Source organism: Lolium rigidum, chromosome 5 (assembly GCF_022539505.1).
Source record: "Lolium rigidum isolate FL_2022 chromosome 5, APGP_CSIRO_Lrig_0.1, whole genome shotgun sequence".
Classification (NCBI taxonomy): Eukaryota; Viridiplantae; Streptophyta; class Magnoliopsida; order Poales; family Poaceae; genus Lolium; species Lolium rigidum.
In genome coordinates, this window is record NC_061512.1 from 13,541,946 (window position 1) to 13,568,503 (window position 26,558).

The 26,558-nt window shown below is 43.2% G+C and overlaps 1 protein-coding gene and 2 long non-coding RNA genes across 9 annotated transcripts; all 3 read left to right on the plus strand.

Annotated features, from left to right (window-relative positions):
- The first annotated feature begins 12,684 nt into the window (after positions 1-12,684).
- On the plus strand, positions 12,685-19,781 carry LOC124658392. 3 transcript variants are annotated; one of them, XR_006989161.1, is made up of 11 exons: positions 12,685-12,792; positions 14,078-14,191; positions 14,594-14,685; positions 14,923-15,076; positions 15,430-15,559; positions 15,678-15,837; positions 16,972-17,144; positions 17,528-17,667; positions 17,829-18,100; positions 18,687-18,858; positions 19,260-19,781. It is a non-coding gene; the product is annotated as an uncharacterized LOC124658392 (long non-coding RNA). The 3 variants fall into 3 exon arrangements; XR_006989160.1 differs by lacking the exon at positions 12,685-12,792 and adding an exon at positions 13,871-13,922; XR_006989162.1 differs by lacking the exon at positions 12,685-12,792 and adding an exon at positions 13,871-13,922 and having other exon boundaries at positions 17,528-17,582.
- Positions 19,782-19,968: 187 nt separating this feature from the next.
- On the plus strand, positions 19,969-24,692 carry LOC124651293. Of its 2 annotated transcripts, none has more exons than XR_006987349.1 (7): positions 19,969-20,236; positions 20,825-21,012; positions 21,490-21,587; positions 22,570-22,680; positions 22,941-23,101; positions 24,027-24,317; positions 24,610-24,692. It is a non-coding gene; the product is annotated as an uncharacterized LOC124651293 (long non-coding RNA). The 2 variants fall into 2 exon arrangements; XR_006987348.1 differs by having other exon boundaries at positions 24,618-24,686.
- On the plus strand, positions 24,691-26,117 carry LOC124651292. Of its 4 annotated transcripts, none has more exons than XR_006987346.1 (4): positions 24,691-24,804; positions 25,033-25,131; positions 25,376-25,514; positions 25,878-26,117. XR_006987346.1 is itself a non-coding variant. In XM_047190394.1 (4 exons), the coding sequence occupies exons 2-4, from the start codon at positions 25,049-25,051 to the stop codon at positions 25,979-25,981; spliced, it is 315 nt and encodes a 104-aa protein (XP_047046350.1). In that variant the 5' UTR covers positions 24,697-24,804; positions 25,024-25,048; the 3' UTR covers positions 25,982-26,117. The 4 variants fall into 4 exon arrangements, 1 of the variants encoding a protein (XP_047046350.1); XR_006987347.1 differs by lacking the exon at positions 25,878-26,117 and adding an exon at positions 25,761-25,871 and having other exon boundaries at positions 25,376-25,522; XM_047190394.1 differs by having other exon boundaries at positions 24,697-24,804; positions 25,024-25,131; positions 25,376-25,503.
- Positions 26,118-26,558: the final 441 nt, after the last annotated feature.

Here is a 26,558-nt window from a genome sequence, read left to right on the forward strand (position 1 = left end):
ATGATTATGCTTAGCCATAGCATTTTCATCCTACTTAATTTACTGATGGTAAATTAATGCATGAATATTTCATGCATCATATGGCTGACCTTTCTTGAAAGGTAGTGCGATGAGATGACATTATGTGGGAGTATTCATTTAACATGGGTCCTGGACATTGATGATTTTGTCGACCCGTGGCCATGTCGCCACAGAAACTCCACATGGAGATAATGTCATGGCTATTTATAAGATAGCATAATCGTAATGACTCAATTCTCAAATTGAGTATTTAAATGGATGGTGAATATCCATTTTCCCTTTGGGACCCCCTTAAGGAGATATATTGGTATAAGCATCACACGAATGACTATTGATTCGTGTTTGGGACTTCAAATCCGTTGAGGCTTATATGTCTTTTGTCTACAAATCAACATCGAGTTGACATTATATGATAAGGCAATTTCGGATACATATCTGGTTGTAAGTCCTTACTGCACTTTACATTATCCTATGATGGTAAATATAAATACCATTTTTATTTCAAGGTGAAAATATGATGAACTTCTTATGAAGGAACGTCACGTTCAATGAGTGTTATACCATTGCCTGAAATTCATGCTAGTGCTCTTAGCGCTCAGCAATTTAGTGGTTACAAAACCACGGGGAGTTGAATGTAAAGTGAAGACAAAATGACAAATAAAAATGGAGTATATCTCTCAAAAGGGCATGAATCATTTAAGAGAAATGATAGTTATGACAACTCTCAAGTTTGTCAAAGGGGTGGTAGTACGAAATATCGTACCAATGGTTACCAATCTGTCAAGCATTGGATTGAACCGTACCACCAACTCCTTATCGGAGAAGGCAAATGAGTTCAATGGGATAAGATTGAAGTTCAACTTCAAAGGAACAGCCAGAAATATTCTGGTACTGTAGAAGGAAACTTAAACTCCGCTACAGTGATGATATACTTGTGGATGGTTATTCCCAAGATGTCCTGGAGATCTCGTGTAGTCTCCTGGTTATCCCAAATATCATTAGCCTCTGATTGTACTACTACATGTAGTATAATTCGCAACATTATGTCCCGAGGACATGATAGTTGAAAAAATTGAGTGTATGAATCATTTCATACTCAATTTTGTTGCGTACACAATAATTTTTCCTCCTGTATCACCATGGTATGGGAAGTTAGAGAAATTATTGGAAATTCTGTTTACCAACACTTGACTGTTGCAATATTCCCAACAACCATAAGATTTTATGTGCACTGGATGTGCCATAAGGGAATTAATTTTAAGGCACTCTCACCTTAAAATTCAGAATGAGCCACACATTACTCTTGAAAGCATTCAAGAATGTATGTGGATTACTCAACCATTTTGTGGGTTATGTTGGTGCTTCGTGGTTGCACAGATGCATCTTGAAGATGGTCTTATGTGTGTATCATTCACACAAAACCATGTGAATACTGAATTAAGTGCTCAAATTGACGAATTTAGAGCAAAGTATCCTAACGTGGGTTAATGCCATTGGAATGGAATTTTCGTTGAATTTGATTCACGAACATTCAATGGTTATATTCAGTATATTTTGTACATACCCATAATGGTTTGGCTGGATCTCTTCTGAAAGAGAGTCAAAGTTGCACGGTCAATGATACAGAATTGTGATTTGCCAACATTTAGTTGGTGGTAACATGCGGAATCACACGCCACATGTTTAATACTGCGTCCCCTTGCAGTTTGTACGTGGAAATAGGATTTCCCATCTGCGGTAATCGGTTGCATCCGATATCACCACCCCAGCGTATGTTATGGGCCCTCACATATATTTGGGATCTATGTGAGGAATAACTGTGGTATGATTATTAATCCGTCATATACCTTAACCCTGAAAAGGGAGTTAGGGGCCTATACGCTGATTGCTTTTGCAATAAGTACATTTTCTGGCATTAGGGGGAGATGTGTACCACACGGAATGCCAGGAAATGGCTAAGAAATGTCGTTGACATTTGACCACGTACTTAAGAAACTGAACTAGAGGTTCAGGTTATGAGAAATTTGCATTTTATTGCAAATAATCCGCCAATATATTTACTAGTGACAAAGGTGTCATTTTGGTCATGTATCGGATTGAGTGGAGGTACCTAATAAACCACTCGTCTCCCCATATGAGAGCAAGAGGGGGAGAATTCTGATCATATGAGACTAAGTTCTCTTTGTTTTTGTTGGAACAAAAGAGATGGTCTCCCAATCACTAAATGTGGTTCAACCTGAGGTTGAATGACACCTGAAGGATGTGTATCATCCAGGACCCAGCACAGTGCGCACACATTTTTGTGTGCTGGGACATCGAAACACCTTGACTTTGTTGTTATGGGAAATCACAACGAGTTGAGAGGCACAATGAGAATTCCACAAATGATACCGATTCATGAGAATCGTATATGAGAAAGTCTACATATGTCGACATATAAATTTTCCTGGGAATTGCTAAAATCCTTTTGGGGCCCTGAACCAAAATCCATGGAGAGTGTTGTTGCACTTATATTGGTTCAAATGAAAGGAAGCAATTGAGGAAGAATAGCGCTCGCTCATCAGAGAGAGGTATTTATGATAGTAAAACCTTCTCCTCATAAGTATCTCCCATAAGGGAAGAGAGAATGAGGTGGTGATAAAGCGAGGCTTTTTGTAGCACAAGGGTTTTTCGCAGAAACTCGACATCAGTCATGATGTGGCATACCATCTTGGTATGAGTGGAATTATGTTTCGATACTAAATGTCATTGGCAGTACTGATCCATGTGGTTGATGTATGTAGTTGTGCCTACATACTCCTACTGGTCACTCATTTTGGACTTACATATTGAAGTCATTGAAGGACTTAATATTCTGAATCCAAAGGAAAATCGCAACATGTGTGTGGGAAACTTCTGGAGTCATTATATGACTTGAAGTAGTCGGAGATAATTTCGTGGTACAACCGACTGTGTAAGTTATTCCATGATGAGGATAACTCTAATATCAATGATTGTTAATGTGTACTCATGGATAAATCCTTAATTGGATTTTACGTCACCTAAGTGGTGTTGATGATCTTATCATCAATATCTTTATGCGAGACATTTGAGATACACACAATCATTTTAAGACGGAGATTTGGGTCAAACCAAATATGCTTAAGTTTTTAACTTGAGCTTGTTCCCCCCGGAATAAATGTATATCAGTCTTCATATATCCCGAAATATTGAACAAGTTCAATACGGATATATAATATCAGAGACACATATGGTCATATTATACCTATTATGGGATACCAATCCTTCAAAAAGTGGGAAGATGGTGAAGTGATAGATGGAACTGAAGTTCCATATCCACCATCGAAGCACTGAGATATCTTGCAAAATATGTCAGGCCTGACATTAAGTTTGTTGGCAATTTATTGAGAGTGCAATCCCCCGAAAGGTATAAGGTTTGTGTATGGATTATTCTAAGATATATCCAATACACAAAACTCTTGATTAATTCTAGTATGAAAATCAAGATGGGACCAATGTGTGATTTTTGATAGTGGCTAATTATCTGATCCCAATAGTGCCATATCAAAGACTGGATTTACTGGAAGAGTATTCAGAAGGTAGTCTTCAGAATAGACTCTAAATGAGTCCTTCCGGTGATCATTCTGCAGAAATTATATGAAACATCACAAGATGTGTATGAATTCGCAGAATGATTGGCCACATGTGAGTTCATGTGGAGATTCATTCGAATCACCTATCATTATCTACCAAGATAATGTCACTTGTATTGCTTATGAGTTATATTTATCCTCATAAATTACAGAAATGTAAGAGGGCAATTTGCAAACAAAATATTGTGATATTCACAGTATCTCTACCAACAGTTGTATTCCATAATTAAGTTTGTGGAATTGGTATGAGACAACCTTTAGGTTTGCAATGTTGAGGGGGAGTAAATCCCTAGTTATAACTCATTGATGATCTTCCGATCACTGATTTTGTACTCTTTTTCCCTTTATGAGTTTTCCCTAAGGTTTCTCATATAAGGTTTTTAACGAGACAATATAAATACAAGTGCGGACGTATGACACATGATTTCTCCTTATTTTTTCCCACTGGGTTTTAAAGGAGTTTTCGGTGGCATATCGTTATAATATTTCTCCTCAATTTTTCCCACAGGGTTTTTTAGGAGGAGTCTTTGGATTGCAATATACGGACGACAAATTGATCAAGGGGGAGTGTTAGGAAATAAAATATGTGATCAATTGTGTATGGGAGGGATGCCTCCCAGGAGGTGTCCGTTGGGGAAGAGGTGTCTCCCCAACACACCCCTTCAGCCTGTATATAAGTGGGTCTCCCACATTGCAATGAAATAAGAGAATCATTTGCTTCATTTCTTTGTGTCTCTTCTCTCTATACTTTAACAAAAATAAGGGTTAGCGTACATATCCACTATCGCAATTGTTCCTGGAAGGTGGTGTTGCCAAGCTATTTATCCTCCCAGAATCTAATTTTCGATCCATCCATAATACGAAAAAATCCATATGGGAAAAAGACCTGCTTCATCGCCATAATACCAGCCCGGAAATGAGAATCTTGAGGTTTCCAATAAACCCGAGACAACGCATTTAAGCCAACGTACTTTCTTCTAAGGAGGGTCTCCCAAATCTTGTTTGTGTGTTGACGAACTATGATCGTGTCTGTTGTGTCCGAATCTTGTCTGAATTGTAATATTCTTTTCTCGTGTGATATTCTGCAATGACTGATCACCGCACCAGAGAAGGAATTACCGAACTCAGTATTGGGGTGACAACCAAACAGCGGGCTTCTGATTTTGGGCTACTCCATTGCCTTCAAACTGCGCAACCAAATAAACTCTGCCGAAAAGTCTCTTCACAAGCAACCAAGCGCTAAAATCAATCCAGGCTAGCACCAAACACGCTCTAAGTTTGCTATGCATCTACTAGCTCCGTTCGGCGAGCAATTATTCACAAACTAATATACTGTACTAATTAGCAACGTGCGATCACGGGACCAACATAGAAAGTAGAAACCCGTGTACAGCAGGCTAATTTCATATTTTCATACTCGTTAAAAATAAACCCCCTCTCAAAAAAAAAACTGAAAAATAAAACTGGACTGGAGAAAGAAGACGTGGCCGCCCCGTTTTCCTATCCTACAGAACAGGTATAACAGCAACGGCAATCTCGCATACTGTCGATCGTCGCCCAAAACCCGCTGCATGGCCGGCTTCTCCACGAACGCAGAAACCCTAGACGCAGCGCTCTCCGCGGGATGGTGGACGACGGCGCGGAGCCCTCCCATCGCTACGGCTAGGCTGTACGTATCAACAATAACAAAAAGCTAGGCTAGGCTGCTTCATCCATACACGCACGCACCTCTGCCATGAGCAGCGCTGGACGCGGCCGCCTCCACCTCCAACTCCACCTCACCCGGCCGACACCTCCAATGAGGAGAACGAAGATAGCACATACAACGTCAACATCATCGGCGCAGCCATGGACACGAAGTTCATGGCTAGCGCGAAGTAGGAGCGGACGGCCCACGCGGCGTTCGACGCGAAGCATGAACGCTGCAGGGAGGCGACGGCCACGGAGGACGCCTCCAACAACTCCTAGCTCGAGTGGGACTACGACGAGCCTGGCCCGGAGGAGAAATCTTGTCACGACCATCTCTTATTTCTTCACCACCGGCGGGCTATGAGAAATGCTCATCATTAATAAGGGTTGATAACTTTACAGGAAAGTGCTTGAATTTACTTTGCACATGAAATAATAATCACTCAGAAGGTGTCGGTGGGCTATGTACCGGGTGGGAGGGGGTCGACGTTTGTGCATGTTTATGGTATGCTAATAGGCATGTTCATCTTGGTTCCTTAGGGTTGCCGAGTGGAAGACGAGCCATGACGTGAAAGGAAGCATTGGCGTCTTAGAGCTGGCGAGTCGATCTCAAGCATGCATTGGCTTATTGGGTGGTCGAGTAGGGTTGGCGAGTCGTAGATGAGACATGAGTATAAAGGACACACCGGTTAGGGTTGGCTAGCCGAAGGCAATCCGTTTGTCCCAGGGAAGGAACGTAGATCTTCTTAGGAAATTTATTAGCAGCGGTTAGGGTTGGCGAGTCTATTACGAGCCGTTCTTTCTTAGGACCGGCAAGCCGAAGACGATTCGTGACTTAAAGTGTTGAAAGGAAGAAGTGGGTTATTAATTAGGGTTGGCGAGTCAAAGAAGGTTCGTGACTTAAAGTCTCGAAACGAAGCAGCGGCTTCGGGAGATTGAAAGACGGGACATTCATCTCGAGGAATCAGTGGCTTCTTAGGGCTGCCGAGTTGAAGAGGTGGCATGAACTCAAAGGAAGAAGTGGCTTCTTAGGGTTGGTGAGTCGAAGATGAGCAATTCTTCTCGAGATAGTAGTGGCCGGGTCCATCACCCGCCCGATTTGTGCAGCTGTTCTTCGATTTAAGTGCCACGTTGATGATCCCAATAGTGCCATATCAAAGACTGGATTTACTGGAAGAGTATTCAGAAGGTAGTCTTCAGAATAGACTCTAAATGAGTCCTTCCGGTGATCATTCTGCAGAAATTATATGAAACATCACAAGATGTGTATGAATTCGCAGAATGATTGGCCACATGTGAGTTCATGTGGAGATTCATTCGAATCACCTATCATTATCTACCAAGATAATGTCACTTGTATTGCTTATGAGTTATATTTATCCTCATAAATTACAGAAATGTAAGAGGGCAATTTGCAAACAAAATATTGTGATATTCACAGTATCTCTACCAACAGTTGTATTCCATAATTAAGTTTGTGGAATTGGTATGAGACAACCTTTAGGTTTGCAATGTTGAGGGGGAGTAAATCCCTAGTTATAACTCATTGATGATCTTCCGATCACTGATTTTGTACTCTTTTTCCCTTTATGAGTTTTCCCTAAGGTTTCTCATATAAGGTTTTTAACGAGACAATATAAATACAAGTGCGGACGTATGACACATGATTTCTCCTTATTTTTTCCCACTGGGTTTTAAAGGAGTTTTCGGTGGCATATCGTTATAATATTTCTCCTCAATTTTTCCCACAGGGTTTTTTAGGAGGAGTCTTTGGATTGCAATATACAGACGACAAATTGATCAAGGGGGAGTGTTAGGAAATAAAATATGTGATCAATTGTGTATGGGAGGGATGCCTCCCAGGAGGTGTCTGTTGGGGAAGAGGTGTCTCCCCAACACACCCCTTCAGCCTGTATATAAGTGGGTCTCCCACATTGCAATGAAATAAGAGAATCATTTGCTTCATTTCTTTGTGTCTCTTCTCTCTATACTTTAACAAAAATAAGGGTTAGCGTACATATCCACTATCGCAATTGTTCCTGGAAGGTGGTGTTGCCAAGCTATTTATCCTCCCAGAATCTAATTTTCGATCCATCCATAATACGAAAAAATCCATATGGGAAAAAGACCTGCTTCGTCGCCATAATACCAGCCCGGAAATGAGAATCTTGAGGTTTCCAATAAACCCGAGACAACGCATTTAAGCCAACGTACTTTCTTCTAAGGAGGGTCTCCCAAATCTTGTTTGTGTGTTGACGAACTATGATCGTGTCTGTTGTGTCCGAATCTTGTCTGAATTGTAATATTCTTTTCTCGTGTGATATTCTGCAATGACTGATCACCGCACCAGAGAAGGAATTACCGAACTCAGTATTGGGGTGACAACCAAACAGCGGGCTTCTGATTTTGGGCTACTCCATTGCCTTCAAACTGCGCAACCAAATAAACTCTGCCGAAAAGTCTCTTCACAAGCAACCAAGCGCTAAAATCAATCCAGGCTAGCACCAAACACGCTCTAAGTTTGCTATGCATCTACTAGCTCCGTTCGGCGAGCAATTATTCACAAACTAATATACTGTACTAATTAGCAACGTGCGATCACGGGACCAACATAGAAAGTAGAAACCCGTGTACAGCAGGCTAATTTCATATTTTCATACTCGTTAAAAATAAACCCCCTCTCAAAAAAAAAAACTGAAAAATAAAACTGGACTGGAGAAAGAAGACGTGGCCGCCCCGTTTTCCTATCCTACAGAACAGGTATAACAGCAACGGCAATCTCGCATACTGTCGATCGTCGCCCAAAACCCGCTGCATGGCCGGCTTCTCCACGAACGCAGAAACCCTAGACGCAGCGCTCTCCAGCGGGATGGTGGACGACGGCGCGGAGCCCTCCCATCGCTACGGCTAGGCTGTACGTATCAACAATAACAAAAAGCTAGGCTAGGCTGCTTCATCCATACACGCACGCACCTCTGCCATGAGCAGCGCTGGACGCGGCCGCCTCCACCTCCAACTCCACCTCACCCGGCCGACACCTCCAATGAGGAGAACGAAGATAGCACATACAACGTCAACATCATCGGCGCAGCCATGGACACGAAGTTCATGGCTAGCGCGAAGTAGGAGCGGACGGCCCACGCGGCGTTCGACGCGAAGCATGAACGCTGCAGGGAGGCGACGGCCACGGAGGACGCCTCCAACAACTCCTAGCTCGAGTGGGACTACGACGAGCCTGGCCCGGAGGAGAAATCTTGTCACGACCATCTCTTATTTCTTCACCACCGGCGGGCTATGAGAAATGCTCATCATTAATAAGGGTTGATAACTTTACAGGAAAGTGCTTGAATTTACTTTGCACATGAAATAATAATCACTCAGAAGGTGTCGGTGGGCTATGTACCGGGTGGGAGGGGGTCGACGTTTGTGCATGTTTATGGTATGCTAATAGGCATGTTCATCTTGGTTCCTTAGGGTTGCCGAGTGGAAGACGAGCCATGACGTGAAAGGAAGCATTGGCGTCTTAGAGCTGGCGAGTCGATCTCAAGCATGCATTGGCTTATTGGGTGGTTGAGTAGGGTTGGCGAGTCGTAGATGAGACATGAGTATAAAGGACACACCGGTTAGGGTTGGCTAGCCGAAGGCAATCCGTTTGTCCCAGGGAAGGAACGTAGATCTTCTTAGGAAATTTATTAGCAGCGGTTAGGGTTGGCGAGTCTATTACGAGCCGTTCTTTTCTTAGGACCGGCAAGCCGAAGACGATTCGTGACTTAAAGTGTTGAAAGGAAGAAGTGGGTTATTAATTAGGGTTGGCGAGTCAAAGAAGGTTCGTGACTTAAAGTCTCGAAACGAAGCGACGGCTTCGGGAGATTGAAAGACGGGACATTCATCTCGAGGAATCAGTGGCTTCTTAGGGCTGCCGAGTTGAAGAGGTGGCATGAACTCAAAGGAAGAAGTGGCTTCTTAGGGTTGGTGAGTCGAAGATGAGCAATTCTTCTCGAGATAGTAGTGGCCGGGTCCATCACCCGCCCGATTTGTGCAGCTGTTCTTCGATTTAAGTGCCACGTTGATGAAACGAACAAATGCCGACCTCCTCTTTAGAGCAATTCCAATAGTATAGCCAACTGTTGGCTATAACAAGATGTCATATCATTTGTAGTCATCATATAGCTAACATGTACAATAGTTGGCTATAAGAATGTAATACTTTACTAATATATGGCCCACTTTTCACTCTCACAAGGTGCCTAGAAGACGCGTCATAGTAGCATTGCTATCGGATAAGTAGCTTCACCTCCCTTCTCTCTCCTCTTCTCTCTCCTCCAACTCATCTAAAATATATTATTTAATGTCTTATAGTCAGCTGACTGGACTCTATTGTACTTGCTCTTATGCACGTCCGCTGGTATATGAGTATGAGCATGCATGTGCCGCACGCACGCGCGCGGGGGAACAGCCAAGGGAAAGCGCGCAGCACATGCATGGCTGGGGCGTGCGAGGCGACGCGTCCTTGAATTGGCTGGGCATGCCGAGCCGTCAAAATCAATCAAATGCTCTTTAATTCCTTCAACCAAACCAAACCAATCGAATCATGCCTGCACAGCAGCCAACCATGCGCGTTAATTAATTATTAATTAGTTCCATGCAACCATCATCGGCCCCTTAATTAATTCCTGCTACCAAGCCTCCCCTCTGCACTGCCATACATCTTTTTTTCTGGATTAATTTGAAGCTCACGGGTGCGCCACCGTGAAGCTCACATTTTTCTTGGAGTTGGGGAGTACAGTACGTGATGATACACGTCTACAACCAGAACGAGCTGTCTCCAGATAGCTTCCATCTAGGAATCTGACCAAATTAATACCAGAACACAGCGCCGCGCGCGTCTCATCGATTCAGCCAACAATCATATCGATTCAAGTCAAAAATAAATACCATGCCACAAAAATTATACCATCGAATTCATATTTAAAAGAATCCCCATTGGTATAATTTTTGTGGCATATATCTTTTTTTGTTGACTACATTTGGAGCCAAATTCTCTTTCTTAAAATGCGTAATTGCCCAAAGGCATGGAGGGAGTACTCTACTCTCCTCCAACCCCCATGGCATCCCGTCCCGCCGCCGCTAACCCTCGAGAGTCCTTCTTGCCGAAAAAACAAGAAAAATCAAAAGAAGATGGAGCGGAGATTTGTATCTGTATGCTATATATATGCACACACAAAAAAAAATCGACAAAAAGACATGGTTTTGGTCGATTTACACAACAACTTTAGACATTAGGTGTCTGTCATCTATGGAGCGGAGAGCTGTTGCACGGATAAGCACAACGGCGGTGACCAGCTGCTGCTTGCGTCGCCGGTGGTGATATCCGACCCCTTCCACTTGCTAGTGCCACCGCCAACGATGCCTCGTCCGTACATCCTAAGGTAGGCGAGTTGCTTCGCCCGGGGCTCGCACACCTAGCTCCATGCCGCCGTCTAGCATGGCGGCCACCGCCGTCATGGCCGGTCGCAGTGGCGCGTCTTGTTTTGGCTTGAGGTTTCTCTTGGCGTTGTCTCGGTTTGCGTTCGAATCCACATAGCCTATCGGCGGGCGGAATTGACATCACACCGATGCGTGTGTGTCGTGGTCTCGACTCCGCCGCCGTAGTTCCCTAGCCTCGACGAAATTCTCTAGCGTCTAGCATGACTGTATGGTTCGACTCCGCCGCCGTAGTTCCCTAGCCTCGATGAAATTCTCTAGCGTCTAGCATGACTGTATGGTTCGACTCCGCGCGCATATATAGCCCGTCGGCGGGCTAAATTGACATCACGGACGAAATTCTAGTTCGCTAGACATATCCGAGAAAACTCTCTATAATAAGTTGAAAAATGCTGGAAACCCTATATTACTACTAGGTGTTGTTTATGTAGTCCCATGCACCGGCCTCGACGAAATGTTGTTTATGTAGTCCCATGCGCCTCTACTCCGCCGATGCATGCGCCATGGTCTCGACTCCACGATATGTCCTCCGCCACCTTCAACCCGCAGGCTCTTCGTTATTCAAGTTGTGCGCGCCTACGGTACGTTGAATCCTTGTTACCCCAAGACTCGTCGCCGCCTTAATTGATGGAATCTGTCACCCCCATGAACCTCTTCGAGAGCAATCTTTTGATTAAAGATTAAAGCTATCTCCGACGACATGGATGCATAATGTAGATGACGTGGGTGGATGGATGGCCGCATTGCAATCCACAAAGCATGCACATAGCTAGACTCTATCATTTCGGATGGATGGAAGTTTCTCTAGCAATGGGCGTTCGACTCGGCACACATATATAGCCCGTGGGGCGGGCTAAATTGGCGTCACGCCGATGCGTGCGCCACGGTCTCGACTCCCCCGGCCGTATGTCCTCCGCCACCTTCCACCCGTAGGCTCTTCGTCATTCAAGGTGGGCACGCCTATAGTACGTAGAATCCTTGTCACCCCAAGACTCGTCGCCGCCTTAATTGACGGAATCCCCATCCTCCCCCCCCCCGAACCTTTTCGAGACCAATCTTTGAATTAAAGATTAAAGCTATCTCCGATGACATGCATGCATAATGTAGATGACGCGGGTGGATGTATGGCCGCACGCATTGCAATCCATCACCTGTTACGGTAGACACGTGTTCACTTGGATATCATGGGTAGGTAGATGACGAGATCAAATGTGGTACACCCATGCTGCAAATGGAGGTTACCGACGGGATTTCGGAAACTTTGGCCGACCTTGCTTAGTACTAGTCATATATTTTTGAGCGGAGATGAAGGCGCGCATGGAATTTTGAGGTTGATAGAGCGGCGGGAATATTTTGCGGCCCCAAATCCCTCGAGCCAATCAGATCCAATTAGATCAGGCTAATTGCGTTTTCGTGGATCGCCCCCGTTAAACTCGATTTGAGCCGTCCATCCATCTGGGCTAAATCTAATGGGCAGAGAGAGCCTCATCTCAGCTCAGGTCCCGAGGAGTCACACACTAATTGCGTTGCTGCACCCAACCACCACCTATGCGCAGACTCCCACTAATCTCTCTGTTAATTTCGCCACAATTCCCCTAAGCCTCCTCTCCCTGACCCTGATCGATCTCGCCGCCGGCTTCCCCTCGCCGGCCGCCCTCCACAGCTCCCCGCAGCGCCGACCCGCCCAACGAAGAGGATGCTCGCGGGGCTCCTGGTGGTGGCCGCCCAAGCAACGGGGACAACAAGGGCGGGCGGGCGGGCGGGCAGACCGTAGCCGCAGGAACGGCAGGGGGATCGAAGGAGGACGGCCCTGACCAGGATGCTGCAGCCGGCCGGCGACCACCTCCCTGACCTTCTCCCCACGCCGGCAACATACCTGGACGGAAGGAAATGCTGCTTCTGACGCCATCCGGCTTCCTCTCCGCCCCGGCCCCGGCCCCGCCAGGTGACCATCCTTCAAGATCCCGTTGCTATCTAGCATCACCTTGAGTGAAACACTCTTAATTTCTGGGTCTCTACTCACGTTACTTTCCTTCACATCTGCCTCACACATGCTGAGGTTTTGATCGATCTGCACTTTTAGTTATGCTCCTTCAACAATTGATTGATTTGGGGACAGATACTGCATAACTGTTTGCTTGGACAGAGGGGATATCATCAGTGGAGGGTCGATCTTGCATTTTTCTGCAGGACGCGACTCCTTCCCATTATTAGTCCATCTAATTAATTCTTTACCTGATATGCCATAGAAGACGACCCAGCTTTTGGCTATATGCATAATATAATCAGCCAAGTGTGCAAATGCTGCTCACTGGCCAGAAATGATACGGACACTTAGACGTGCCGAGTATTCTACTGTATTTATACATGTACCTCACGGCTATAGTTTCGCACTGGTAATCTTGTATCTTCATCAAGTTATCGTACTGCACATGTATGTATGTATGCCACTCACCCAGTAGTTTACACGTACTGGTTATGCAAGGGAAAGGCCTTACTTAGAATAACAGGTTCAGTTTAATTTACATCATTTAACCAGCCATCTCCAACATTATTTAGAAGAAAAGAAGAAGCACTACAGTTTACAATTTGAACTTGGCATCGCAGTTCAAGCCTTGCCATCTCCATGAATATCCAATCGCCTTTTTAAAGTGATGATTGCATGCCCTCTGTTTTGCTTAGATCTGTGTCCTTTTTTTTTGTTCCCCGTCGAATGGGTTACTTGTCTAACCCCAATGTTTTTAACCATGGGCAGCGAGTCCTCAGTTTTTTCCTGAAAATTCAATGGCTTGGTTTCTGGCTCGGCGTCGACATTGGCGGTTGTCATGCTTCTGGTTTTTATGGTCTTTATATGTGAGCTCTCCAGCAGCTCCTTATCCATACCTATTATTGTAATTAATTCTTTACTATTCTAGTTGATTGTTTGATCACACTTCTTGGTCAAGTTCACATGAGTACTTGATATGCTACTGATTTAACTTGCTGTCCCATATTTGTTTATGCTATTGTTGAGTTCTGAATATGGAGGGCTTCCTCCTCTTGGATGTTGTGGACAAAAATGAGTAAAACGGATAGGTGCATCTCGCTGCCTTTAAATAATAACGTTCTGCTGTTTTGGCTGCCTATGCATTACAATCACCAGTGATTGCGATTAGCTTGTGTTTTTTAATGCTCACTTGTGTTCATGATTCTCTGTGGTGATGAAATGCTGCATTTTCTTTTCTGTGTAGGGCGAATACCCTAGCTACCTTTGTATGGTGGTACAGACCAATGCGGCACCGATGGCGAGGAACCGCAGCTCCAAGTTCAGGACTACGCCGGAGACAAGAACGACTCGTAGTAAGGTGCATCCTGCTGCCTTCTCTGATCAATCTGTGATATTTTGGCTGCCACGCAATTGTTGCTGCACAGAAAGGTTCGAGCTAGTTTCGACCTGACCATTGCTAATTTAGTTTTCTGGCTTAGAGTGTTCAGTTGCTATAATGGTGTAACCTGAAGTTCACAACTGTCTTATAAAGCGGGTTCTACAAATGTCATATTCATATGCTGATGGCCTGATTTTAAATAGCTGAGACATGAGATGTTTCTTTTTAAGCTTTGCTGGCATATATTGCAACTGATACAAGTATTGAATTACATTCTATATTGCAATTATGGACCAAACGGAATGGATGAGCATCTCTTGTGTTATTTTTTTTGGGTGCTGCTTATGAATCAACACAACTGACAACTTTTATTGCTTTCAGGTTCAGATCATACCGGGGTTGAATAGCACCAAGCTGATCGTACCAGGAGGCGGGTGTTGGAGGGTGGACCAGGACTTCACTTGTGCTTTCAGGTCTCCGATTTTTCTGCATGCATAGGGCTGCTCTTATGATTCCTCTCCTCTCCTTTTCTTTTTAAACGTATAGTCTGTTGTATGCATAGTCTCTGGAAGTATATACAAGATTGCTCAAATATGTATATTTCTTGGCTTCTTTGTTCATGGAGAACGACATCTTAACAAATATTTCTTGACGCTTTGATTGAATTAGTAGTATTGAGTTCTAATCATCCTCTTTGTTTTTCATCACAGAATTTCTTGTGGCCACTTTCCCTTACTATTGCAGCGTGCCTTGGAGGTGCACAATAGGTGGGTTCAGGATGACTTCCTTCACTAGGACGCACCTGGGGACAAGAAGGACCCCAGTGCCTCATGCCTGCCTTTTACCTTGTAAACAGCACACAAGGTTGAGTATTTGATTTAGGTGTTCTTGAGTTCATTCATCTCTTTTGGTGAATAAATGGGACTGTTTCTGCTTAGGTTTATGTGCTACATTAGCAAAAGTTATCTAACTAGTAAACGAGGATCTGGAAAAACTGATGAAGGTGTAGTAATTTTGTAGAGTATATTCTTAGGTTTCTCAATTAATGGCAGCACCTACATTGATGTCCTCGTGTCGATAATATATCTACACTCTTTGTTAGTTCATCATGAATCAAATGGGTTCAACCGCAACACAAGGCAGTAGCATGAGTGTTTCGAGATACATCAACACTTTGAGTTTTCTCTTCTAATTATTCTCTTCATTCGTGATTACAGATTTTCTTGCTGCCACTTATCCTGAATGTGGATGGTGCCTTGGAGCTGGAAAATGAGTGGCTGGGCTGCTGCTACTGCTGCTTAAGCTCTCATACGACGGACTTAGACTGCTGACCGCCGGCACATGGTGGTGAGCCTCACATGCTCCTAGACCTGTCTCGATCCCTTTTGCTGATTAAGAGGCTGCGGTTTCTTCATTTTCTCTATGGCGAAATTTAACCCTAGCTTCACTTGTCTGCTCTCTGTAGAAAGTTCATGATTGGGTCCAGTTGTCTGGTAGACCCCAATGTCGGCGGCAGCATTGATGGCGCCATGCATGAAGGCTCAGTAGGGTGCCTGGGTACATGATGGTGACTTCCTCCTCCACTAGAACGCATGCCGCCGCCTGGGATAAGAACGAACCACTAGGTGCCTCCTGCTGCCTGCCTTGCACTGATTGATTATTCCGTGGTTGCCTTGTGTGCAACACAATCGTTTGCTTGTGAATTTACCTTGTTGTTTGCAGGTTCTGTTGACTGTATTGGTTTTGGTATACAATTTTGGCGAGCAATTATAGCAAGAAGTAGATTTAGCGTAATTGTGTTGGATGCTACAATATCTTTCCCCTCAAGTGTGTAAAGAGTGTTCTTGTTGCATTTTAATTTCGTGTTGGAATCCTGAGATATGTTCTGCACCATTTTAATTTCGTGTTGGCTGCAATGTTATCTCTAAAGAAACAATCTGCTGCAACTGGGCATGCTCAACTAGTTTGTCATGTTGGTAGTTTTGGCCACACCAAAACATAAACACCCTCTAATATTGAGAAAATTAATATCATGTACCCTGTTTCTTGATGATTAAGTGTAGCAGTAGTCAACTAGCACCAATGTTTCAATTGTCGACATTCCATGAAATGAACTTTCTGGTTGAGCTGTGGTACATATGCTCATTTGAGCTGTGGTAATTTTCTGCCACGCCTTTGTGCAGCGTGGTTCACAACTCTACTACCAGGTTATTTTGATGCTGTAAAAAAATAAACCATAACATCTGTTCGGCTGCATTTTAGTTTTCTTTTGGTTTCATTATCTCTGAAGAATCACCTTCTAATGATCTCAACTCGTTTGTCATGTTTCTGGTTTTGTTCACACCAGAATCACCTTCTGATGATCTCAAAATTAATTATGTGCCCTGTTTCTTGATCTCAAAATTAATTATGTACCCTGTTTCTTGATGATTGAGTGTAGCACTGCTCCACTAGCACTTGCCTATACATTACATAAAATGGACCTGTGGTTGAGCACTTGTGCTTTCATTTTTAGGATGATTTGTATTTGAGGTACGATTTTCAAGTAAGAGAATATCCATCTTTCTAGTGAGATAATATCCTTGCTATAGATGATGCTGGTTTTTAAGAAACAATATTGTTACTTATTTCATGTTGTCATTGTCACCATTGAGCTAGTCCTAGACTTATAGAAAACATCTTTTATATCGTACTGGTTTGTGATAAATTGCTACCCATCCTCTTAAGTTCTTATTATGACCATATCATTTTTTTGACAGTGAGAAGTCCTGAGCATGGAGGGGCTATAGCTGGGCGAAGGGAGCAACGTCGCTTTCTTGAGGCTGGATTTGGTTGAGTGTGACCTGAAGAATAAGGGCAAGTCTGGCATTGTGGCGGCCAAGTGCTTACCTGCGCTTAAACACAATGATGAGATTACAGGAGCACCACCAAGGTACTGGGTTTATTTGGTTGTACTTATGATTATTTGGTATGGTATATGTTTCCCTGAAATTGAGATGGTAAATTTGTGGTACTCCTATGTATGCTTCCAGATCTGCGCTGCGGTGCTTATGCTGCTAGTTAGTAGCTCTATTACTCTAAATTCCAAATAAGATTGCCGTGTAATGCTCTTATAGCAGTTCTAGTACTATGTGATCTCTTAGTTAAATCGTATTATCTGTGCATGGTACTTATCCTGATGCTTTTTAACATTACATTGTTACTTAAGTCACACTGTCCGACTTCTAGAGAATATATGCTATATTCTACCGGTTTGTGCTAAACTGCTGTTAGAGAACTAAAGTTTTGATTCTGACCATATAGTTTTGGTGACAGGGAGTAGTCTTGAGTGTGGAGCAGCTGGAGCTGGGCGAAGGGATCCTCATTGCTGGTTCGTGGCTGCTGTTGGTTGAATACGACCTGGAGGAGTAGGGCTAGTTGGGCATTGTGGCAGCCAAGTACTCATGGCTGCTTAGGTACTACAATGATCCTACACCAGAGGACCACCGTAGTTGGTGTATTCCCCTTTGACTTGTGCTATTTTATTCGCACTTATGCTCAAGTAGTTTATACTTATGAAATTAGATCCTTCACAAAGATCCAATTCAAAATCGTAACTCCTATTGGTGATTTTTAGGTAAATGAAGCACCATAGAACACACCACCGGTCTCCTGCGCTGACGACGTTGTCGTTAATGGGCGTTGGATTCAGACAATGCATGTCCACGCAGCTTGGAGCTGCTGCCGGCGTCTTCCACCGGGGGATCCGGCATTGCTGTTGGGCTGGCTGTGGCCCACCACGCTTCGTGTGCGGTGGTAGGCTTGGCTGGCTCTGGGCTTCACTAAGCTCGTCATTGTGTTGCTACTACGGTGGCGGTGTTGTCTTGGCCTTGGGTACACCCCTCTCCGGTGAGCTCATCGGGATCCTTTTGTTGCTTTATTGGACATCGAGCCACGGCTATTCTGTCCCCTGCCAATGTGCGGAGGGGTTTGTCTTTTTACTCCATGCAATTTTGTTTCTAAAATGAATCTTGTGTCGTGCCATGATTCTTCATCATTTTAATTTTGTGTTGGCAGCAATGTTTATCTCTAAAAAATCTAGTGCAACTAGGCATGTTCAGCTATTAGTCCATCATCTTTTTGGTTTTGGGCACACCAAAACATAATCACCTTCTAATCTTGATGATTGATTATGTCCCTGTTTCTTGATGATTGATTCATGCACTGGTCAACTAGCTTTAAGTTTTTTTTGTTGTCTAGTTGCCAAGCATTGTGGTTGTTCTTTCACTTTTAGGGTGACCTTATTTGAGTTATGATTTCAAGTGAATAATCATATGCTATATCTTGCTTGTTACTTTGAGATGACATTGTTATTTAATTCATGTTGTCTTCATCACAATTGTGATAGAGAGTATCTGCTATATCGTACCGGTTTATGCTAATTTTCTACCAGTCTTCTTAAGTTTTCATTATGACCATATCATTTATGTGACAGGGAATAGTCCTGAGGATGGAGCGGCCGTCGCTAGCAAATAGTGCAGTGCCGCTGTCTTGAGGCTGGACTTGCTAGAGTGTGACCTGGAGAATCAGGGCGAGTCAGGCATTGTGGTGGGCTGGTGGCCAAGTGCGCTTAAATACTATGCTGAGCTTACGACATCACCACCAAGGTAATAGTTTTATTTGGTTATACTTATGCTTATTTGGTCTGCTATGTTTTCCTGTAATTGAGATGGTAAATTTGTGGTGCTCCTATGTATGCTTCCATATCTGCCTATGGTAGTTAATACTGTTAGTTAGCACCTCTATTACTCTAAATTCCAAAAAGTTTGTGGTGTAATCGTCTTATATTAATTCTGGTACTATGTGATCTCTTGGTTAAATCTTCTTATCCTTCTTATTTATCCTTTTGCTTTTTAAGATGACATCATTATTTAAGTCATATTGCCCTTTTCACCATTTGGTATAGTCCCCGACTTCTAGAGAATATCTGCGATATCCTACTGGCTTGTGCTAAACTGCTACCTGCTTTCTAAAGTTTTGATTCTGACCATATAGTTTTGGTTTACAGGGAGTAGTCCCAAGCATGGAGCAACCGCAGATGGGCCAAGGGAGCAACGTTGCTGGTTCTAGGCTGTTGTTGGTTGAGAGCGTCCTGGCCCCTGGGGAAGAAGTGCAGAAGTCTGATAGGCTTCAAGAGATAGGGAAAACTGCTTTAAGAAAGACTTACTCAGTGAATCGGTGGATCACACACTTGGAGACAGGGACAAATTTCCGAACTAAGCATAGGCAGGCCACGAAGGGTGGTCAATAATCCATTTAGGTGACTCATCGAACCCCAATTGGACCGCTCGCATCGCTCCTTGACACGAAGGCTTGCTTCCCTCTTGGAGCCATACCATAGGTAGGACTTGATGATCTCGCAGGTGCAGGGGTCCTTCACTCCACATAGGTCAAGATGCGAAAAAGAATTATCTTAGCAATGCGAGAAGGTGTCAAGCTTGATGGGTCAGTTTTCAGTTGTCCAAAACCCGAAAGGAATAGATAATAAAATTGCAGAGCTCCCCTTTCTTGTTCTTGGTGGCGTCTATAGCGAAGAAGACCTTCCCGAATGAGGGAGAGTCGGGCATTGTGGCAGCCAAGGTAGTTGGTTTATTCCCATGTGACTTGTGCTCTTTTGTTCGTTCTTATTCTCAACCAATTTGTACTTATGCAAATAGATCCCTCATAAAGATCATATTCAAATTCATAACTTCTATTACTGGTGTATTTTTAGAATGATGCACCCTGGAGCCCACCACAGGTCTCCCGCACAGCCGCCGTTGTAGTAAATGTGCGTTGGTCCCAAACAACACCTCTTCACACAGCTTGTAGCTTCTACGAGTGTATCCCACCGAGGGTTCCGGCGCTGCTGCTGGGCTGGCTGTGGCCGACCATGCTTCGTGTGAGGTGGTAGGCTTGGCTGTCGCTGGGCTTTGCCTAACTCATGGTCATTGTGGTGCAACCTCCGTGGCGGTGCTGTGTCAGCCTTGGCTGCACCCCTATCCGGTGAGCTCCTTGGCTCCCTTTCTTGCTTTCTTGGGCATGGAACCACAGCTATTTTGTGTGCTGTCTATGTGTGGTGGGGTTCGCTATTTTACTCCATGTTATTTTGTTGTTGTAAATAATGAATTTTGTCTTGTGTCGTGAGTCTATATCATTTTAATTTTGTGTTGGTTACAATTTTTATCTCTGAAAAATCGAGTGCAACTGGGCATGCTCAGCTGTAGGTCCACCATCTTGTTGGTTTTGGCCACAAAGTTAGGCCTCAGTACATGTCCTGACGAGCTTAATCGACACTATCAATTATGTAGTACATCTTTGTGATCTTGGTGGAGATTTTGGGCAGTTTAATTCGTGTGGGGTAGATATCTATTAAATGCTTTAATTTCTGGTTATTCAACCATTCCGTTTCTCCTCCCTGTCTTATTTACGCCCAATCTAGAATAATTTTGAACCATAGATGTGCATTATTTCTGTGGTTTTGTACGATTTGCTCACTTTTGATCTGTCCATGAAGGACATAAGTTGTAGCCATGGTGATCCCTACTTTTCCTCTGGCTATTTGATCAATTTGTGTTTCTTCCTCGGGTATAGAACAACCAGATGATGGTATGTTGCTGGGGACATGATCAGAAGATGAGGCGAGGAAAAAGGGGCACTAGGGGCTGTGCCAGTGTTGTGGTGGACATGACACCACACCACCAACTCCTAGTCATTCTCGGAAGCAATAGTGTCGTGGTGGTTGAGATCCATGAACCCAGCAATGGAAGAGTATAGTAGAGGTAGAATGGAAAAATCTCTCTCGGGCTATCTACTTGTCTCCTTTGTATTTATGTACACAACCATACGGGTTCATCATTTGTTGCTAAATGATCATAGTCAACAAAAGACGGGAAATACTTCCACGTTTAACTGCAAACCGAAATATGGAAAATAAACTTCTTAGTTAAAATGCATATGAAATAGTAACATTTTGGGCTCTGGTAGTTCCTTCAGTTTTCTTCCTAGGCTAGTCATGTTCAATACTCTCTCTAGTATAGTCATGAAAGTCTGAATCTTCTTATACTTACATTTCATAGTATTGACATTGAAACTCTAATAGGAAAACCTTCTTACTAGTTTGCTTTGTCTGTTAAGTCTGAAGGTTAATCTTCTTACTAGTTTGGTGGAGCAATTTGGTCCTAGCTATGTATCCCTGCTATTTAAGATCATAGTATTCTTGCTCTGCCTGTAACTTATTTTCTTTTCTTTCTTAATAGGATTGAGGAAGGATTGAGCAATTATAGTGCACGGACAGAGATACCATCAGTACAAGATTATCAAGTTGGTGTAGGATTTCCAACTTATGAATGAAGAGGTACAATTTCATAGTCCTAGTGATGCTCATTTGTTTGGCAAATAAGTGGTGATTTTGGTGTTAAAGAAATATCCATGTTATCGTTGTGTTGGTGTTGGCTACAATGGCATCTCTTATCTATTACTAGTGGGCATGCTAACTCGGTCACACCGAAACCGAATAACCTACTAATCTTTGCAAGTACATTAACTTGTATAATCACCTGTCATTTTTGTTCTCGTTTCTGGTTGTCCAGGATCTTACTCCTAGTAAAGAATCATGTGTTGTTAATTTTTTAATAGCCGCAGTTGGGGATTTGCTTATCTTTGCCATGTTGTTGATCTCTGTGCATTATGCTCTTGCTCAATACGAGGAATAAGTCGTGGATGAGTTTTTCTTTAGGTGGTGCACTGTGTCGTGTCCTTCGTGCGACGGATGTGTATACGTTTTATGCTGGCCGTTGTTGATCATGACGTCCTTCTGGGCATGTTTCTCTTCCTCTGTGAGTTATGGTTTGCATGTTGCTTATGAGGTTTAGATTTTGCTAGTGGTAGTTATTTCTCAGTTGGTACTTTCCTTTGATCAAGTTTGTGCTCCTGTCTTTTTTGTGACGGACAATTTGTTTGTGTTGGGTTTTATGCCAAAGGAATAGAACTTCCATACTTGCCTACCATCTTGTTTGTGATGGACAATTTATTTGTGTTGTCACCTAAATAGTTCTGGCCCTTTGGTGTATGAACAATTGGGTTTGGGTACCCTTTCACTTGCCTATTTTGACAGATTAGTATGACAATATTTTTTCTTTTTTGAAATTACATGAGTATGTATTTGTCCAGACTACTTGAATGGTTTAGCTGCTAATGTACAGACAGAGCTATCATTAATTGGTGGCTGACTTTGATATTGGTTTGTAAGTTGCTGTGTATGAAGTGCTGACTCATAATCTTTAAGTTGAAATGTTGCATCTTGAGTTACTGATGCTCTTCAAATCATTGGGCACTAGAAATAAGGAACTAGCAGCAAGGTTGTGATTGGCTCAACTCCGCAGTGCAGTTGGCTTGAAGCATAATCCAATGCATGACTTTTAAGAACAAGGACTCGACCATACAAAACTGTAAGCTTTCCTATCAATCGACAAATCTAAATTTGGTTTGTACTATCAGCCGAATGTTGTATGATATAATCATATTATCATAGACAAATCTGCTATATTTTCCTCCTTAAGTTTTCTGATAGTTGTACTCGCCCTTTTATATGACATTGAAAATAAACTGAGATGCATCTTACTTTTTTTTGCGGGTCGAGCTGCATCTTACTTAAATACTGCACCTCACTAGAATTACCCTAGAATGATCATCTTCACCTATGTGATAGGATCCTGGTGAAGCTAAGAAGCAAGATACATTGCGGCCCAAAATCCATGCTATGGTTGCTGCCATGTTTGTTGACAGATGCCGTCAGCTCTGCCGCATACTGCGGCATCGGTGGGAAGAGGATGTCCAGAATGTGGAAGTGCAGCTGCCAGCCACTCCCAGGTTTGTCCACGTCTCCCTTCAGAATTTTTGGTCTTGAATGTTTAGCAAGTAACTTCAATCTGTTCATATACTCATGTGACAAGTTTCAGTTTAGAAGGTCAAAGTGTGTGCTGATCTGCAGCTTTCTGGATGTACCAGTAGCTTGAGCACACTGAACTTGAGGATTAGCCTCCTTTTGCTTTGTTGGTTATCTGATTGTGTGGAACCTAATGAGAGGAGAATTTACTTGAGCTTGTCTCTGTGCTAATGTGTACATCCAGAATTGTCATTGATTTATATTTTCTTTGCAAATAACTTGGCAACATCACGATTATAAGTCGTGGTGTACGCTTTTGATAAGCTTGTTAACTCCTGACACTTGTTTTAGAAATGATTGGGTTTTATTTAGAGAATTTTCTTGCGGTTTACGAGTAAAAATTCTCTTTGATGTGAATTAAGTGACCGAGCTCATGATTCTTGTCTACCATGTTATCCTGCATGAGAACGCACTTACTAAAACTATGGCTTGGTAAGCTTTGCTCCATTTGCTAAGCCATGTCCACATAGAATAGGATTTATTCTTTTTTGCTTGGTTGTGCAAAGTGTATAGGCCATCTCACTACTTTTTTCTGATGAGCACCAAGCTCCAGGCTGGTTGTTTGTGTTACGGAACTCACATCAGGGCGCTGTTTATTTCTCATCTTATATTGGCATGACCCAACATTTTGTCATCGATATGCTAACTGCAATGTTTGTGGTGCGTGGCCACCCCGCTGCTGTTGTGGTGGGTTTGGTTTGTTGGTGTACACTGAATTGCGGCTTTAGCTTGCCTGAGATGCATAAAACTAGTCCACTTCTATTATCCACATGTCGTGATTGTTATTCTCCTAAACGAAAGCCTTGGTTGCGTCATCTCATGCTTTGTTTATTTTTAATATAATATTAGGTACCATTGAATCATTCCTTTCCAAGACAGAAGGTGCCGCAAGATGGATCAAGGAGAGTTTGTTACATGGTCACACATCCATGGAGGGTGAATTATAGATTGGTGCTACAAGAAATTAGTGCACATCCCAGTCTACAGGCAAGATGGCACGAAGGCCGAGCGCCCCAGCTCTGGTCCATAACGCCGCCTCTGCTTGTTGTAAAATCCTTCTACAGACTGCCAGTCTGAGGATTGCTGAGAAGTTACATCCAAGCTTTTGTGTTCTCCAAAAATGCTCTTTGGGACAAAGAGGTGAGATTTTACTTGTATATTACTTGCAATTGTGTTGTCTGCTGGTCACATGGTACTGATGCATGTTCTCAATAAGATCTGGTAATAGAAGTGAGAAAAATTGATTAGTCTGAATGTTGTTTCGGCTCTTGCTAATAACTGACTTTATATGTTCTTTTCCATCGTCCTATACCTTGCAACACATGAAGTGACGTATGACCTAACCCCAAGAAGTGATATTTGCTACTGTTGTTTCTCTTAGTTATAAAATGGTTAGAAACCAGTGAGTAATGATGTTTTGTTCTTGTGCAAGGGTTGCAGCTGGAACCTATAGCTCATGCAGCCTGATGCATCTTGGAAGGATGCTGGACGACCAAGGGGGGACACATCATATATCATATATACCCTTTGTCGCTGTGCAATCTCTATGCCATGGCAGCAGCTACCTTTATAGCACCTTAATGTATGTGGCCAACGACTTGTGTACCATTCGGCCTCCATTTTTGTGGTGAGTTTCTATGTCCTTTCTCCTCTGCATGTAGTAGAAAAACGTGATTTTTTACTTTACACATGGGTGTTGCTTTGAGAAAACAAACCTGCTAGCCTATGGTAGATACACCGGTGTTGTGGTGTGTCATGTGGGTCAAGTCTCCTCCGATTTTATTCTTGCAAAATCTCATTTAGAATTGACATCATTGTGTTATTCTTATGTATGTATGTCGGACGGGATGACTAGATGATGGCGCCTGCAGATGGATGCATCTCGCAGCCCGACGAGGTCATCGGATCGAACCGCTGAGCTCAGTTGGACTATGACATCTAGCCTGATGAGAAGGTAGCTTGCCTATCACCAAGGCGGCCCTTTTTTTCCTGTTTCTGGTGTGCTCTAGCCTCTACCTAGTTGTAAACTAGCTTTTTCCAATTACAAACTAGCTTGAACCTTTGATATACTATCTTGCATTAGCATGTAATGTCCCTTGTCTTCAACACAGTATTGTTACCTTTTACTTTTGGTTCATCCCTTGCCTTTCTCTCTGTAATTTATTTGATGATGTTGTGATGCTTTCTATCTCTCATAGATTTGTGTTGGAGTCCAAAGCTGATGGATCATTCGCTATCTCGGAGAATGCATGGAATGAACCCCTTGTTTTTGGAACTGAGATCACTCTACATCTCCGCGATGAGGCCAAGGAGTACTTGGAAGAAGGCAAGCTAAATGTATCATTGTATTAGCCTTTTTTTTTACTATTCAATACTTTCACTGAATTCTTTGTGCAACAAAAAATATGCTATGTGCACGGAGTTAGTTGTAACCCTGTAGACTAAATACATGCTCTTTTTGATTGTGCGGTGGCCTATAGACGTCCTGGTGCGGCAATGTGTGGTGTGTGGACTATGTTAAAACCATCCTCCGAATTTATTTTTTCTAAAACTGGTCTGCTGGCCATCATGTTTTTTTTCCAGGATATTGTGGAGGACTAGATGGTTGTTTTCTGTTATGCATGTGGAAAGGGTGTCTCGGCTCCTGTGGTGCGGTGCTGCTGGTGAAACTGGTCTTGTGACCATCATGTTGTTTTCCAGGATACTGCGGAGGACTAGATGGCTGTTACCAGCTATGCATGCAGAAAGGCGTCTTGGCTCCTGCGGTGCGGCGCTGCTGCTGGCTACATGTGAACCATGTGTGATTTGTCGTTGAAGTTGCTTGTAATGTGCTAGTATGAGTGTAAATTCAAATATTAATCCGTAATGTTAAGGTTATAGTTAAAACCCTTCAAGTCTGATGGAAAGATTTTGTCACCTTCTATGTACTAGCTGATGAAATTGTCATGTGGTGATGGAGAGTTGTGTTGTTCACACTTTATTCTTCTTTTATCATCCATTATTTTTTGCCGTTGTTATCAAAATATCCAGAAATACAAGAAGCTTGTTGCCAAGATTCTGTAACACTAAGGTCACGCTGCAAAATGGCTAGCAAGGGAGCACTAGATTGTGTGTTTGCGGCTAGCTAATACTAATCGATTGATCTCACACGTAGTAATCTAGCTTGTACATAGGTTGGTTTTGTAATTGGCTGCTAGCACATACTAGCACATACCAGGATAGGGATCCATGTACGAAGCTAGCTCACCTTGATCGACTAGTACTGTCGAGCAACAAAATCGATCTGTTCAGCTAGCTCAATACTCCACTGGCCGTCGCAGCCTTACGTTGTGACGCTGCTATTGCAGCGACCGGACATGATAAGTCTGGACGTACACGGCC

Excerpts from the sequence above, each read along its gene's own strand:
- LOC124651292 (XM_047190394.1), top strand. The coding sequence starts at position 25,049 with ATGGATGCATCTCGCAGCCCGACGAGGTCATCGGATCGAACCGCTGAG. Across the intron at positions 25,132-25,375 it reads ACATCTAGCCTGATGAGAAG|ATTTGTGTTGGAGTCCAAAG; the intron begins GTAGCTTGCCTA and ends TATCTCTCATAG. Across the intron at positions 25,504-25,877 it reads CAAGGAGTACTTGGAAGAAG|GATACTGCGGAGGACTAGAT; the intron begins GCAAGCTAAATG and ends GTTGTTTTCCAG.